This window comes from Dama dama, chromosome 11 (assembly GCF_033118175.1).
Source record: "Dama dama isolate Ldn47 chromosome 11, ASM3311817v1, whole genome shotgun sequence".
In the NCBI taxonomy this organism is placed as follows: Eukaryota; Metazoa; Chordata; class Mammalia; order Artiodactyla; family Cervidae; genus Dama; species Dama dama.
The window spans coordinates 5,328,020-5,344,123 of NC_083691.1; the positions used below are offsets into that span (position 1 = coordinate 5,328,020).

The following is a 16,104-nucleotide window of genomic DNA, read 5'->3' on the forward strand; positions in this document are numbered from 1 at the left end:
AGCATCTCTCTCTGCAGGGCCAGGAGGCCAGCAATGCCCCAGCGAAGAAACTGCCTGGCACAGTCGAGGGCGAGGGAGTCTGGGGAACAGACCAGCGCTCAGCAGGTGCCACGCACAGAGAACGACCCCAACCCTGCGGTGGGGGCCCCTTGGCTGGACCCCGAGGAGACATACAGAGACTGAACTCTTGAGTGGTACTGGGACAGCCACTATAGGGGACTACCAGATGGGGCCTCTAGTCTCGGTTCTGAAGCCACAATAACAACAACACACCACAAGAGAAGCAGATAGCAGGGTGAGAGGCAATGATGGAGGTGCTCACACGTGATGGCCTTGGCGGGCGGTCGCCCTGGAGCACAACGAGAGGGAAGGAGTCGGGGCCCTGACACACGGCGGGACAGCATGCGTGAGGTGCTGCCGGAAACACCGGCTAACAGAACCATAGCAACAAAAAAGAACCTGGGACTCTGCTTCTGGTTTACCTTTTGGCTTTCAGAGGCGTCCCGTTCTGATGACTCTCATAGCGGGGAGAAGTGTCACCGCCACCTGGCCTAACAGACTTCTCCCCAAACCCTCCCGGCTCCAGCTTCCGGCTCTGCCTGTCCACCAGGGGTCTCTGGCCCGAGAAGCTCCGCTTGGCCAGCTCCTTCTTCTCGCCTGCGCTCACCCCGGGGGGGCCGCCATCGGCCTGGGGGTCCAGCTCGGGGCCGGCCCGCCGCTCCCGCCTCTCGTTGAAGTCACTGCTCTCGGACGCCGTCTCCCACTCCTCATTGGCGTGGTCGGAGGAGTTCTGATAGGCGAGCTCAGGGGACCTGCGGCCTGTGGCGCTGCTCCTGTCCCCAGGGCAGGGTCTGGGACGGCCCGGCCACTGGCCAGCTGCCAGGGATGGCTCGTCCTCCGGCCCCCACAGGCCCAGGGCCTCCCTTTCCTGTCGGAGGCGCCGGAAGCGGGGGGGCTTGTCCTGGCGCGGAGGCCGCCTTCGCCTGAAGGGCCGGTTCTCTGCATTTTCGGTATCTGCTGCGTGGTCATCTTGGAAGAAGGCCCTCTTGTCCTCCACGCGGCCATCCTCGAAGCCCCGGGAGCCCAAGGTGTCGGGGCGTCTGTAGGTGTCTGGGATGTAGTCTCTGTCTAAGGGCCGCCGGGCCCCACACGCATCAGGGGGGCCAGGCTCCTTCCAGGAGGCACCAGGACCCCGGCTGGGCCAAGGGGCCACCTCCTTGGCCGCGAAGGTTTTCCGGCCGTACGCACAGTTGCTCAGACGCGGGGGAAGGGCACGCCCGAAGGCCCGGGGGCCTCGGTTCTTGGCCTCAGGCCCGCCATGGTCCTCGGGGTGCATCCTGCCAGACCGCCAGGACTCCCTGAAGTCGCCCTTCCTTCCCGTGGCCTCCTCCCGCTCCGGAAGTGCACCCTCATCCCCGGGCTCAGCACCTCGCTGCCGCCGCCGCTTAGGAAGCTCCTCATACTCAGAGCCCTCGCTGTGGGTCTCACTGGCAATCCTCCGCCGGGGCTTGGCCCGAGGGAAGTCATCTGGCGGCCCAAACTCCCGTGGCCCCCGGCCCCGGCCACTCCTCTGGCTGCCGCTGTAGAGGCCCCGTGCCCCAAGGACACCCCCGCCACACAGGCCACTACCAGTGGGTCGCCCACGAAAGGTGAACTCTCGGAACCCGCGGCCTCGGCCCCGGGCTGGCCCTCGGCTCCCAAAGGCTTGCTCCTCATCAATAAAGATCCAGTTATTCCTCTTGGTTGGGGGTGTGTGGCTGGCCTCCCTAGAGGGTCTGGCCTCTGGGGCCCCATCAGGCTTGTTGTCCTCCTCTGGACGGCTGGTCTCACGGCCCAAGCTGGCACGGGCTGAGCCCTGGTCCTCCGAAGTGGCCGGAGCCGCATTGGCCAGCGCAGGGTCATTCTCTTGGTCCTCGTCCTCAGCTGCCTCGTGGACAGGCCCCGTCCCCCGGGCCAGGCGGGTACTCCCCTCTGCCAGCTCCGGCTTTACCTTCTCGAGCTCCTTCTCCTTGTCCTCCACCTTGAGGGCCTTCAGGACAGGTTTCTTGATGGGGCCGGACCTACGGGTCCTGCCGGTCTGCTCTGGGTGCTGGCTGCTGGTGCCCCGGGCTTCTGGCGTCCACTCGGGCTCCAGAGCTGGCGGCTTACTCGGGCTCCCTTCCTTCTCCCAGGAGGAGACACTGAAGGGTGGCTCCTCCCGCGGTACCTCCTTCTCAACCGCAGCGTCTGGGTCGGTGACCTTTGACTGGTGGTTCACGTCCCAGTCGCCATACTCGGGCTTTTTCTCTGTGGGGGCAAAGTCAGGCTCCAGTGGGGAGCACCTGAGGTTTGGGGTGTGACTCACAGGAGTGCCTGCTTCCTGACCATTCTCTTGGGGTGGAAACAAAAGCTCCTGGCCTACTCTCTGAGAGGAGACACGGGAGTCACAGTCTGCTGGGGCCTTCTTGTCAGAAGCGCTCAAGTACTCCTGCCCTCTCTCCTCAAGGAGTTCGCGCTGGGCACTCATGCCCCCTGACCTTCCGGGGGAGGCAGAGTAAGAGCTTTCACTCCTGAAAAGGAACCAGAAAAATCAGTCAATGTGATTGGAGCCTGGTTCCTGGTTTCCACGCTGAACACAGTTAAAAAAAAAAAAATAAAAGAAAAAAAAATTTTTTTTAAAAAGAAAAAGAAAAAAACATAGGCACGAACATTCGCTCTATCTTTAAACGGGCCTCAGAGATGCTGGGCCATGGGCTGGTGGCGGCCCCTGGAGTCCAGAGTGATGATCAGTGGCTGGTGGACTCCATGAACAGCTGGGCATCCTCTGGTTCAAACACGCTGGAGCCGGGAAGTCCGAGAAGAGTCTGGGGTGCTGGGCTGGCAGAGCCAGCTCGCCTTACTTTCACAGGAAGGAGCCATAACACACGTGCTCAACCCCACCCCATGGCCCTGGCCCAAGGTTCTGTGGGATTTGCCTCTGACCCCAGGATTCCTCCTGGGCCTTCAGTCACCATCGGAGCCTCTCACATGAAAGCACCCAGCCATCCTCATCTCAATCACCTTCCCCAGAGCACACTGGTCCCTCCCAAGGTGCCCCTTCCCTAAGGGTGGTATCTCCTGGGACAGGGCCTCCTCCCAGAGCCCATCTCACTGAGGACCAAGATTCCTCCTTCAGCTGCAGGGCAGCAGGACCAAGCATCGCCTCACCTGACATGCATGTCCATGGCCAAACTGTCGCTGGATTTCGGGTGGGGCAGCGAGTAGCCCTTGCTCTGCAATGCCATGTAACCCTCAGGGCTCCACACAGGGGCAGGGTCAATGGCGGTCACCTTCCTTTCCGGCAGCGGGGGCACACAGCTCTGGTCCTCAGAGCGACAGCCGGTCCCACTGAGGGAATCCGGGGGCATTAAGGGTTTCATCAATCCTGAAGAAGGCAAACAGCCAATCGGTCACCTCGTTCAGCAAGCCATGGGTCGCCCACAGGCCCAGAGGAGACAAGCTGCCCCGACCATCACACGGATGCAGCACCCCACCTGCTTCACATCATCTGTTCACAGAACCTCTGAAAGCACACAGGCACGCCATCTGAAAGGCCTGTTCAAAGACCCTGGAGGTCCAATCTTAGTTCCCGACAAAGAGCCCCTATGTTGAAGGATATAAAAAACTGGCATATGGAAACAGGACACAACCAACTAGAGAGCTCATGGCTGGCAGCAGAAAGCTAAGAGGCCAGGCAACCGGCAGCGGGAGATGCCCGAGGGTCTCTTGCACAGACACAGGGAAGATAAGCTACGCTCCAGGGAGCCTACAGGCACCAAGGAGCCAGCGTCTGCCTGCTTCCAAACCCTGCAAGAAGATTCAGAAAGGGGTCTGGGCTTCAGCTCTGCTTGTTTCTGCCCCTGAGCTTATAGTGATAATCCACATTCTCTCCAGGGAAGGGGAGAAGGGGACACACAGATGACACTCAACTCTTAACTGGCCCAAGGAGACAGGGATAAGCTGACATCTCGGTCCAACCAGATACAAACCAGCCTGGGAGATGGCACCCCCTCACTAGGGCCCCTCTGTCCACTTCTACCACATGGGACGTTGTAGACAACATTAAACGCCTCCCATTGGGCCAGAGTCTGTGTAGAAAAGAGGGTCTGATTTTTCAGATATTTCACAAAGCTAATTACTGGCCACCAATGTTTTTGTGCTTTAAAGCAAAGATAATCTGATCAGGAAAATGATTCTGCATCAGGCCAGTGGTTTTATACTGTCTTTCAGCTGTGGATGCTCTGTCCAAAGGTTACCAATATATGACTCCGGCACAAAGGTGGTCTGAGTCATGTGGTGGCGAGGACCCTCTCTGGAATCCTAAAATTATACCCAGTTATTGATCATGAGGTAGGCAGACTGCTCAGCACTACACAGACCTGTTTTTGGCAATATGACAGCTCTCATTACCTGAAAAAAATCTCCTGTCACAAAAACGCTGCACAAAACATATTACACACACTTCACTTGCAGAGCTCTGCTCCCCAAAACCAGGAAACCCCCAGGGAGCGGAAACCACAGCCATGGGCCAGAGCCATGGGCCAGAGGCACGAGCCAGGGACACATCTGTCAGATGTAGTAACCTACAGCCGTGTTCCTAAACACCACCCCTCACCCTCTCCCGAAAAGAGATGGGGCTTCTCTGCACAAGGCAGAGAGTTACAGCTGAGGTGCTGCTTACACAAAGACCCTCAAAGGGCTATGCATTCAATTACAAGGCAGACCAGAAAAACCTCACACTCTTTAGGACAGGGAGATGACTGAGCTAGTGTCCTGGCCAGGGTCAGGTCAGGGAAAACAATCTCCAGTGAGGAATTCATGGTCACGTGCCAGCTTTCACACAGGCTTGGGGGTAACAGAGTGGAGTTCAGATTTACACCCCTAGAATTCTCCAAAAACTTCCTGAGTTACAATAAAAGGTAGTTCTAGGCTGGCAGATGAAAAGACAGAGCAACACTGGAGGGATAAGCTCTCAAACCAAGCTACACCGAATCCCCAAGTTAAGAACAGCTCTGCCGGAAATGAACTCATGAGTCAAAACTCCCAGAACATCGGCAGGGAAAGCAATCCACCACAAGTCCATAGCAAGTCCACAGGATCATGCACCGTCCCCAAGAACTTCAGAAACAGATCAAAATGTTAAACACCAGAGAATTATGGTTTACATGATTAAAAGCAAATAAGGAATTGAAAACTCACAAAAAATACAAGACACAAGAAAAAAGAAAGATTTGAGAGAGAAAGTCTAGTAATAAAAATACAGTCACTGAAATTAAAAACCCACTGGACAGTAAAAAATAAAATAAAAACAGCAGATTAGACACAGTTGGAGAGAACATGGAATTAGAAAATAATTCCAAGCATTTTCCCAGAAGGCACCACAGAAATCAGCTCTCATATATTCAAGAGACTTGGAGGCAAACTGAGAAGAATCATGATGATGCGGGCATCTGTACAGCACAATCACTACAAATAATCTAAGTGGGTGACCTGGGAAGAAAGGATACAAAGAATGAAAAAGAGCAAATAGTTAACACGATAATTAGAAGAGAAACTCCCAGAAGTGACGAAAGCGATACAACCTTAGATTTGAGCACCATGAGTTTTAAGCAGAATAAAGTAAGGATAGATATAGATATATACCTAGACACAGCATTTTGAGAAGAACTCCAGGAGACCAAAGACAAAGAGATCTTAAAGCAACACAAACCAGACACAAGAGCCAGAAGAAAAGGAATACTACCTTCACAGTCCCAAAATAAAGTAACTGCAAACCTAGAGTTCTACACCCAGCTACACTATCATTCAAGAGAAAGGCTGCCATAGGTGAGAAATAGTGCTCAGTTGCATCAAACTCTTTGCAGCCCCATGGACTGTAGCCAGTTAGGCTCCTCTGTCTATGGGATTTCACAGGCAAGAATACTGAGGTGGGGTGCCATTTTCTCCACCAGGGGATCTTCTAGACCCAGGTGTGGAACCCATGTCTCCTGCACTGGCAGGCAAATTCTTTACCACTAGTGCCACCTGGGAAGCCCCATGTGAAGAACATGTATTGCCAAAAAACTTTTGTAGAGGCCTTGACAGAACATGTGTTCTGAAAAAATAAATGGAACCCAGATGGAAGGATAAGCCACAAAGACACTAGTAACCATACAGGCAGATCTGAACAAGCATAAATTGAATAAAACAACAAAGATGATAATTTGGTAAGCATGAAAACAAGGGAAGAATTAAAATTCTAGGCAAAAATTACAAGACTCCTGAATTAGAGCTCAGGTTCAGGTTAAACTGATTAGCCTCTGTTAAGTCAAGGGTGCATGTTAGAATTTAACCTAACCACTCACAGTAGAAACAGAATGTAGAAGAAAAAAAAAAGAATCGGAAAACTTGATACCCACTCCCCCAATCTAAAGGGAACAACTTTGGTAACTAAAGTCACAGTTTTACCCACTCAATGTGGGTAAAACCAGACACATCTTAAATGTACAAAGATATTCTCCTCTGAAAAGGGCTCAGGCTGACAATAAAAAGTTGGGGTAAAAAGATACCACACGAATACTAGTTGAAAGAAAACAGGAATGAAATTATCATCAGATAAAGTAGACATTAAAGGTAGAAAACCCAAGAAACAAAGGTGCTATACGAAGATACAAGAAACAAGATGCAGTCATCCCAAGCATATGTGCTTCCAGGTAGGTAAAACAAAAACTGACAGGTTTACAAGATTTGACAAATCCACAATCATGGTGGAAAATGTTCACACACCTCTTAGAAACTGATCAAGGGGATTAAAAAAAAAACTGTGATGATATACATTTATACAGCACAGTTAATTAGCAAGCACACTTTAATGGACCATGTCCAACAGAAAAATATATTCTTTTCAAGCCCCTGAGTGCAGTTTGATCTGCCACTTGTTAAAAATAAAGTTTTACTGGAAAGCAACCATATCCATTCAGTTACTATTGTCTATAGCTGTTTTTGTTCTACAACAGCAAAACTGGAGTAGCATTTCAAAGACTAAAATATTTATTATCTGGTATTAATAGAAAAAAATTGTGACTGCTGGTCTATATCATACAGACCATGATCTATGACCAAAAGGCAGCCACAGTAGAAATTAACAACATATGGATGATATTAAAACTCTGTATTTGGAAATTTTACCACATATCATTAAAAATCACTCAAAATCAGACTAATATTTAAAACTGTATAATAATAAAAATGTTATTTTAAAACTCAGTGGCTCATAAAATCAGGTGAGATGTAAATACATCAGAAAACTCAGAAACTAGTCATCTAATTAAGCATCCAACATAATCAGAAAAAGAACAAAATAATTTCAGTGGAAATAATGGGGGGGGGCAGAAATTAATGAAATAAAAAGCAAATAAAAGACAGGAATTAAGAACCTCAAAAGATACTTTTTAAAAAATGGCATTCAACAAACCTTGGGAAATACTAATCAAGGAAAAGAGAGAACACAAAGAACACTAAAGAATGGAAAGAGGGACAAAACTACATGGCAGAGATAGGAAAATTAAGACAATTAATCCCAGGGATGGGGGAGCCTGGTGGGCTGCCGTCTATGGGGCCGCAAAGAGTCGGACACGACTGAAGCGACTTAGCAGCAGCAGCATGATTCATAGTCTTAAAGTCTCTTCCTAACAATTCTTTGTGGGAGGTACTATTACACCCTCATTTTGTAAACAAGGAAGTTAAAACTCAGACTGGATATGTGACTTGCAAAGAGGTCAGACTGGAATCCAGGTGGGGGTCTGTCTACCTCCCAAGGCAACGCCCTTGACCACACCACATACCCTGACCTTCACTGCACTTTGGGGCTTACCCGAGGGATGCAGGGCCGAGGGATAGAAATCCACTGGGGTCCGAGCGGGCGGGATCCGTGGGTCCATGTAAGAGGGCATCATCATCCACCTGGGGTCGAAGCCCAGCATCTGGGGGTGGTGGGGGTAGAAGGTGCGCTGCGGGTGGGACGGCGGAGGGTACACCGGCTGCCAGTGCTGCATCTTGTACAGCTGCTCCTGGTAGAGACAGAGACCTGGCTGCACAGGTGCTGCAGAGCAGACAGGCTGCACGTGCACGCACACACACGCTTCCAGGGAAAACCCACCCAGACAGAAGACCAGAGAGGGGAGGCCCCAGTGTATGCATGACCACGTTCAGGCCCGGGCCCTCCCCCAGGACGGATGCACAGTCATGCCATCATCACACGGGGCCCTCGGGCTCCTCCACTACACACGACAGCTTAGGTGCTCAACAGATCAAAGGCTCTCCTGGAGCTGACACATGACCAGCACACCTCTCAGAGCACCTCTCCCCGACGCTCCTCCCCACTCCCAGCCCCTACTGTCCCTTCAATCCACTCTCCACACTCTGATGCCCTGACTACAGCCGGAGTCTTCCTGGGTTCTCCACAGCTCTCCATCCAACAGCCGGAATCCCACAGGGCTGCATGTGATCTACAGGGTCCTGCGGGTCTTGACCCATCTGCCTCTCCAGCATCACCTCCCACGACTGCCCTGGCCTCCAGTCTACACACCTGTCTGCCCGCCTGCTTCAGGCCTTGGAAACACTCTGGGCCATCTGTTCCCTGGGCCCCAAACCTGCTCACCCACACCCCTCCTTCAGGTTTCAGCTTAAAGAGCACTTCCTCTGGGAAGCCTGCCACAAGTTCCCAGGAAGATCAGGTGCCCTGTTCTCGGCTCTCACAGCACTGGTGCTTCTCCTGCATTTGCCTCCCTCCCTGTATCAGGAGATCGCGTGCCAAGTTCACTGCAGTCCACTCACCTCTACCATCAGACATGGTACAGAAAAAGTTCATTGCATGAATGGATGAACTAACACATCAATAGAGTATTAAAAATCAAGGACCTAGACTCAGTGAGAGTTCATCTCAGACCCTGCTCCACAGCACCGATGACCCCCGGGGCTTCCCTTACAAGTGCATCCCGAACCAGCATCCTGGCCGGACACAGGTGCAGTCAAACAAGCAGGACAGCTGACCCGGCACACCCTATCCTACCAGCCGCTGGCTCAAATTCCAGCCTCGGCTGGGTTCCCTGGATGGCTTGCCGGTGCTCCCAGCACCTCTTAGGAGCGCTCGGCACTCAGTACGCGGAGCTCTCCAGGGCTCTGCCCACAGCTCCTCCTCCTGTCTAGACCCCAGGTCCCCAGGGAAGCTGACCAGACAGTCCGTTTGCCAGACTCCCTCAGGCTACTCTGGCATGTTCAGACTTCCTCCTACTCTTCAGGAAGGATTTACCTGTCACTGCCCATCCCCACCCTCCCCAGAAGACTTCCCTAGAGCAGCTGTTACGACTGTGTCTGGGTGGAGTGACTCCAGAGATCTCTCCAGTCGGCAGTAAATCTTCACCAAGCCCAGGAGTGACTGAGTGGCACCTGCTCGTGGTACAAAACTACAGTAGCACCATGAATGTACCTAACTGTCCAGAACATAGGCCACGGTGGGCTTCTGGAATGCTTCCTAGGAGCCCAGGGAACATAGGGTCTGGGGTGAAGGTTGTAAAGGCAACTTTAAAAAATTCTGGGTTAAGGTGTAAAATTTGATCTGTTTCCCCAGGGCACCCACATTTTGGAACATTTTCAATTACTAACAATAATTTACCAGACTTTCCTGGGATCCAGTGGTTAAGAATCCACCTTTCAATGCAGGGAATGTGGATTTGATCCCTGGTCAGGGAACTAAGATCCCATATGCCACAGGGCACCTAAGCCCATGCTCTGCAACCGGAGAAGCTGACCTGCCACCACGAAGACCCAGCACAGCCAAAACAGAGAGAGAGACTCAATATTTTAGAACACTGAGGGAACACCAATAACGACACTACTGGACTACCGATAAACTAGTCTACAGGCATCGCAGGGCCCCTCACCGCCATGGAGAGTCAGGGCTTCATTCCTTCTGCTTTATACTGACCTGTCCAAGGCCCCACACAGCTAGATAAGCAGCACCGTTAGCACCAGAACCCAAAGCTGTTAGACGCAAAACCTACAAACCTCCGCCCTTAACTCAAAGCCAACATGCCTCTCTAGCGCTCTCCACACGGCCCCCAGGCCTCTTCCTCCTGGGGAGGCTCCACGGCGGGGCTGCTGTCAGTGTGAAGAGTGGCCACACTGTACAACTCTCAACGAAAAAACCACTCAGACACCACCGACCATTCCTTTCAACACTAGACAACAGGGTCCACAAACTACCAACAAAGGTTTTCATCCAGAGGATGAATTACCTGAAGAAATGAAAGGCCAGGGCTGATCTCCAAGGCCCCCACTCTCCACATCCCTGCTGGCGACTGGGGTACAGGAGGCTGAGTGTCGTCTGCTTTAACTGAAGGGGCCTGGGAGACGGAGGGGCAGGCCTGTTTACAATATGGGCTAAGTGTCTCCTGTTTACCTGCTGCTGCTGCTGCTGCTGCTGGCGCTGGAACCTCGGAGGGAGTGACTTTTGGTACTTGTTGAATTCCTGCGCAGGGGACCCAGTCTCCCTGGGCCCCTCCTCACTGCCACCGCTCTGAGCCACTGCTGGAGGAGCTGTGGGGACTTCTTCTGAAAACGTGCTGGCGGTCTCCTGGGCAGAGAACTCAGGGGAGCCTACAGAACAAGTAAGTGGAAAAGCGGCCAGCTGAGTTCATGAAAGCTTGGCTGAGTGAATATTTAATGGCAAATGCTTTTTCTTGTTGGCACATACCTTCCACTGCTAAACTATTTGCATCCCCAAACCCTGGCACTGGGCTAACACCTCCCATGCCCGAGCTCACAGCCTCCCCCATCACAGATGAGAAAACGAAGGGTGGAGAGATTAGATGAACTGCTTGAAGTCACACGGTTGGCAGTAGAGCTGGGATACAATTCCAGGTGAGAGAGGGTCTATTAAAATGGACCCAGCGCAACAGAGTGGACGAGGCCTCAAAGAGAGCCCACGTGCCCCCACCTCCACCCAGAGCTATGTGAGTCAGGCCGGCCAGACAGCCCCTCTGAGGATGACAGCTGCAACTACCCCACGGGGCTTCTGTGAGGATTAACTGGGCCGGTCCACGGAGTGCGCTTCAAACGAAATGCTCCCCACGGTCTTCAAGATTGTGCCCCTTGGAATCCCTGCTGTCTTCCCCATCCCAGTTTTGCATTCTTTTTTCCAGCTTTATTATAACTGACGTTTGCATTCTTAAGAAATCTACTGCAGAGAACAAACATCAGTGCAAAGCCTGGGGGTGGGGGCAGTGTCCCAGAGGAATGCTAATGGGCAGGGGGGGTATGGAAGAGCTGGGGACACACCCCACACCCAGGCCCACTCTGCACCCTGCTGTCCACTGCCTGACTCTCTACTGCCTCCTCAGTAAGTCCCTGACACTGGGCCCAGGCTTCACTCAGACTTCAGTGACACAACATTTACAGAAGGACCAGGGTCTGAGTTCCTTGGCCAGAAGGGCGCTGACGACCACCAGGTCACCGGTACGCCCTCCATCTGAGAAGCTTTCAGCAACTAAAACTAACATCAGGCCCTTCTCTACTTTAGAGACTTGGTTTGAGTTCATTTAACAAAGTCACAAAGAACATCAGTCAGTTCAGTTCAGTTGAGTCGCTCAGTCGTGTCCGACTCTTTGAGACCCCATGAATCGCAGCATGCCAGGCCTCCCTGTCCATCACCAACTCCCGGAGTTTATTCAAACTCATGTCCATTGAGTCAGTGATGCCATCCAGCTATCTCATCCTCTGTCGCCCCCTTCTCCTCCTGCCCACAATCCCTCCCAGCATCAGGGTCTGTTCCAGTGAGTCAGTTCTTTGCATCAGGTGGTCAAAGTATTGGAGTTTCAGCTTCAGCATCAGTCCTTCCAATGAACACCCAGGACTGATCTCCTTTAGGATGGACTGGTTGGATCTCCTTGCAGTCCGAGGCACTCTCATCTCCAACACCACAGTTCAAGAGCATCAATTTTTCGGCACTCGGCTTTCTTCACAGTCCAACTTTCACATCCATACATGCCCACGGGAAAAATCATAGCCTTGACCAGATGGACCCTTCTGATCATATCATTAAAAACTAGAGCAAGAGACACCCTCCACCACTGAACACTGTTCGGTGTCTCTGCTGCAGCCATGTGACCCAGTCCTGTTAGGATTAATGTCAGGGAAAATGTATTCTAAAAAGCGGGCAAGCTTCCTTCAGTGTCACAGAGAGCGCTGTGCTCCTACGGAGGTCCTCCGGCACCCACATACCCACTGCTGAGCAGCAGTGGTAACGACGACAGTGATGATACCATGAGAAGGCAGGTGCTTCTGCACCTAGAAATGTGCCACGGTGCTTCAAGACATCATCTCCCAGGACCCTGAGCCCAGGGGGTGGGGGTGGGTACAGATGCTCTCCAACCCACTTCACGGGCGAGGAAAGTGGGGAGTCAGAGGGGAGGTGTCAGAGGGGAGGCACATGGCCAGCTGGCTTCAGTGGTGAAAACAGGATGTGAACCCAGGTCCCTGATCCAGGCCTGAACTCTTAACAACTGGGATCCCTGTGTGTCCACCCATTGGCCACAGTTCGTGCTAAGAAGCCAGGAGATGCCCAGTGACACAGCCCTTGTTTCCAAGTCACGGGCCAGGCTCACAGCTCACCTTTGTGGATGGCAGGGCCGTTCTCCTGGGGAGCCACCTTCTCAGCCCCCGGAGAGCGGGGAGCTTCCTTCTCTGCCTGCTTCTGGGCCTCATTCGCACGCTGAGCCTGCTTGCACTTCTGGTCAAGCTGCTTGAGTTTGGCGGCACAGGCAGCCAGCCTCTCCTCACGTGCCCGGCGCTCCTCCTCCTCCCGGCGCTTCCGGGCTCGCTCCACAGCCTCGGACATCTCCGACTGGACGAACTTCTGCCGCGGGGGGGGCTTGTCCTCTTTGTCCTCGGCAGACTGCTGCCGAAATACGGTGCCCATGGAGGACTTCTGCTAAGAGAAGACGGTCAGAGGATGTCACAACTCAGAAACAGGTCACCCCCTGGAGGGGGTCAGCTCCCTTCTCAAGACCCTTGGGTACCTTCAAGAGGCCTTTGGCAAGAGGACCTGGGCTTCAATCCTGCTCTGCCCTACATTGTATTTGGAAAGAGGGCTGGGCAAGCACCAACAGTCTAAACCCTAATTTCTCTTTTGGAAACTGCTGATAAACAAGGAAGCCCTCCAAGTTGTAAAGGTGCACGGAATCGTTTGCAAACCTCTTAACACCATGACTGAAATGCAGGAAACACTCAAGAGAATGGGCGCTCCTGCAGCCATCTCTGGGCACGCAAGGTCAGGGCGTCCACAGCTAAAGAAGAGGAGCAGAAAACCACATGCTCATCACTTCTCAGCCACAGAACTGCCCTACTGCTCCTCCCACGACAGCAGATGAACCTCTTGACACAAAGAGCCCCAAGACACCAGAACTCACACTCACAGTGAGGTTTCAGACTGATTAAATGTAAAAACAAAACAGCATCTCTAAAAGCATCTCTTTAAGGTATTTTATCTACGTTTAAGTCTCAAGTTGATTGTTAAGTTACTAGACAACCACCAGGGTGCCAGCGATGCAGTGTGAAAACCTCTCAATTCTGGGACTATTTCTCACTGATTTTCAGGACAAATATTCTGCAGGCAGAATATCCAGCAGTACAAAGGATGGGCTGGGTCCCTGGACCCCGGCCACTGGAAGTCTAACGACATACAACTGACAGAAAAACAGACAACTTCTTGTTTTGAGGGATAGTTACACAGATGAATGTAACTGTTGAAAAGTCATCAGACATATAAAACCAAGATCTGTTGTGTCTTTTCTTGTATTTTAATTGTTACTGTTCAGTTGCTAAGTCTTGTATGACTCTTCTGCAACCCCATGGACTATAAGGTTCAAGAAAAAGGCTGCCTCAGGTTTAGAATAGGGCTTAGTCGCTCAGTTGTGTCTGACTCCTCGTGACTCCATGGACTGTAGCCCACCAGGCTCCTCTGTCCACAGGACTTCCCAAACAAGAATACTGGCGTGAGCTGCCATTTCCTTCTCCACAGGACAGTCCTGACCCAGGAATCGAACCCATGTCTCCTGCACTGGCAGGCAGGTTCTTTACCACTGAGAAGCCAGGGAAGCCCTTTATGTAAATTACACCTCCATAAAAGCAGTAAGTAGCAGTGACAGTAGAGAGTGATTTTTCTCCTAAAAACTAACTTCTTATAATCCAGAGACAATTACTACAAGATTATAAATGTCTAATTTGGAAGCACAAAGGTACTTTTTACATAATATAATTGAGGCCAAGTGTGTACTCTCCTTTTACTTTGCCCCGACCACTGCCATCTGTCCAGGCACCATAACAGCTGTGTACTGTCTCACCTCGAGTCTCCACTAGGACACGTCTCACACCCCCTGATGCTCAGGACACCTGGATGATCCCTAAGGCACACCCCCGATTATTCCCTTCACAATTTCCCAGAAATGAAATACCAGAATCAAAGGATATGTGCATATCATGAAAACTACAGACGTGCCTTTCAAAACTGCCCGAAGTGAGCTATCATTTTATAAACTAAATATTCTGCAAAACATTGAAGCTGTGACAATCTTTTCAGAAATTTGGATTCATGAAATGATAAGAGGTTTTATCTTTGCTGACTCTAGATAATAATAAAAACACTCAATTCAGCGTTGTTATGAGGAGATCAAAGTAAAAAAAACTTCTTTTGAATACTGAGCAACCCCAATATAGGAATGAAATCTGGGTTAATCACAATTTATAAGAGCTGTATTGTGTCTATTTTCATTCTTGTGTCCCCTGTACCGAGCACAATGCCTAGCAAGATATGATATGTGCTCAGCACAAAAAACTCAAGATAAAGGGTATTTTCACTTTAGAGGAAGGTGTGGAACAGGAGTCCTTTAAATAGCAAACTGCACTGAAAATGGCAAGTCTGCCAAGTTTATTTAAATTAATGCCTTCCCCTCCGCAGCTCTGCCCTCCCTGCTCAGTTCCATCCCAAAGTCAGGCGGTGTGGCAGAAGCAGGCCTGCACCCGGTGCCGGGGGGTCAGGCAGCTCAGGGCAGGTGGTCAGAGCCCAGGCAGGTGAGCAGGGCGCCCTCATGGAGGTGTGGCTGATGAGGAAGGTGCAGCCCAATCAAGTGGGGTGAGGAAGGAACTTCTAGAAGAGAGGGCTCAGCAGGGCAATTCAGGGTCTCTGGGGGGGGGGGGGGGTGCTGACATCTGAGGAGCTGAAGAGGGCAGCTGTGCAAGGGAGAGGGTGAGGGTAGAAACAGGGAGACTAGGGAGACAACGGGAAACAGCCAGAATGAAGTGTGTGTGTGTCTGTGTGTCTGTCTCTCTCTCACAAACACACATTCCCTAACTCTGTGTGCGTGCGTCTGTGTGTCTCTGTCTCTCACACACGTATGTCTCTCTCTCTCACACACACACACACACACACACACACACACACACACACACACACACACACACACACGTATTCCCCAACTATCCATGGAAAAGGCCAGAAGTAGCGGCACTCCTGGTGCCCACGTACTGATTTCTAAGTGTCATTAAAGGCTGACTCCAGGGCCAAGGCCAGGTAAGGACAAAATGAGCTGGGAAAAGCTTGTTCTACCAGAAAGCAAGGAATCCCTCAAAAAAAAAGAATGGAGACAGTGAAAAGCACACGGCTGCCAGTCTGAAGCTCTCAAACCAAAGACAACCGGAACATCCAAAGAAACAATATGAGTTAATTAAAAATTTGATGATAAACAGGATATTCATAGTCTTAAAGTAACTAGCCACAAAACTGCTATCAATTACGAATCTGCAGCGCATGTGAAAGCTCAATGTTATGAAACCCGAGCCAGCACCTCAATCCTGAGATTAAAGTAAGCTTGTCACAGCGGGCAGAGAGGGATCAGGGTCACCCAGGCGGGAGCCATGAGAAGAGTCAGTGCCAGCTCTGAGAGATTCTAGCCAAAAAAGGGAAGCCTTGAACCCCACCATGAGGAAGCTCCAGACGAACGGCACACTGTACAAAGCAGTTGCTTCTGATCTTCCAGACCGTCAACCTCAGGA

The 16,104-nt window shown here is 51.5% G+C and overlaps 1 protein-coding gene across 15 annotated transcripts in view; it reads right to left on the reverse strand.

Annotated features, from left to right (window-relative positions):
- Positions 1-16,104, reverse strand: part of PRRC2B (proline rich coiled-coil 2B) — an 84,949-nt gene that overhangs the window by 20,532 nt on the left and 48,313 nt on the right. For 9 of the 15 annotated variants that reach the window (XM_061154368.1, XM_061154366.1, XM_061154375.1 and 6 more), the window contains 5 exons: positions 12,667-12,985; positions 10,457-10,653; positions 7,871-8,066; positions 3,187-3,403; positions 483-2,549 (listed from right to left, as the gene is read on the reverse strand). In XM_061154368.1, the coding sequence (XP_061010351.1) occupies positions 483-2,549; positions 3,187-3,403; positions 7,871-8,066; positions 10,457-10,653; positions 12,667-12,985 (2,996 nt within the window). The remainder of the gene's footprint in view (positions 1-482; positions 2,550-3,186; positions 3,404-7,870; positions 8,067-10,456; positions 10,654-12,666; positions 12,986-16,104) is intronic. The other 6 variants (XM_061154376.1, XM_061154372.1, XM_061154371.1 and 3 more) reach the window with 4 other exon arrangements.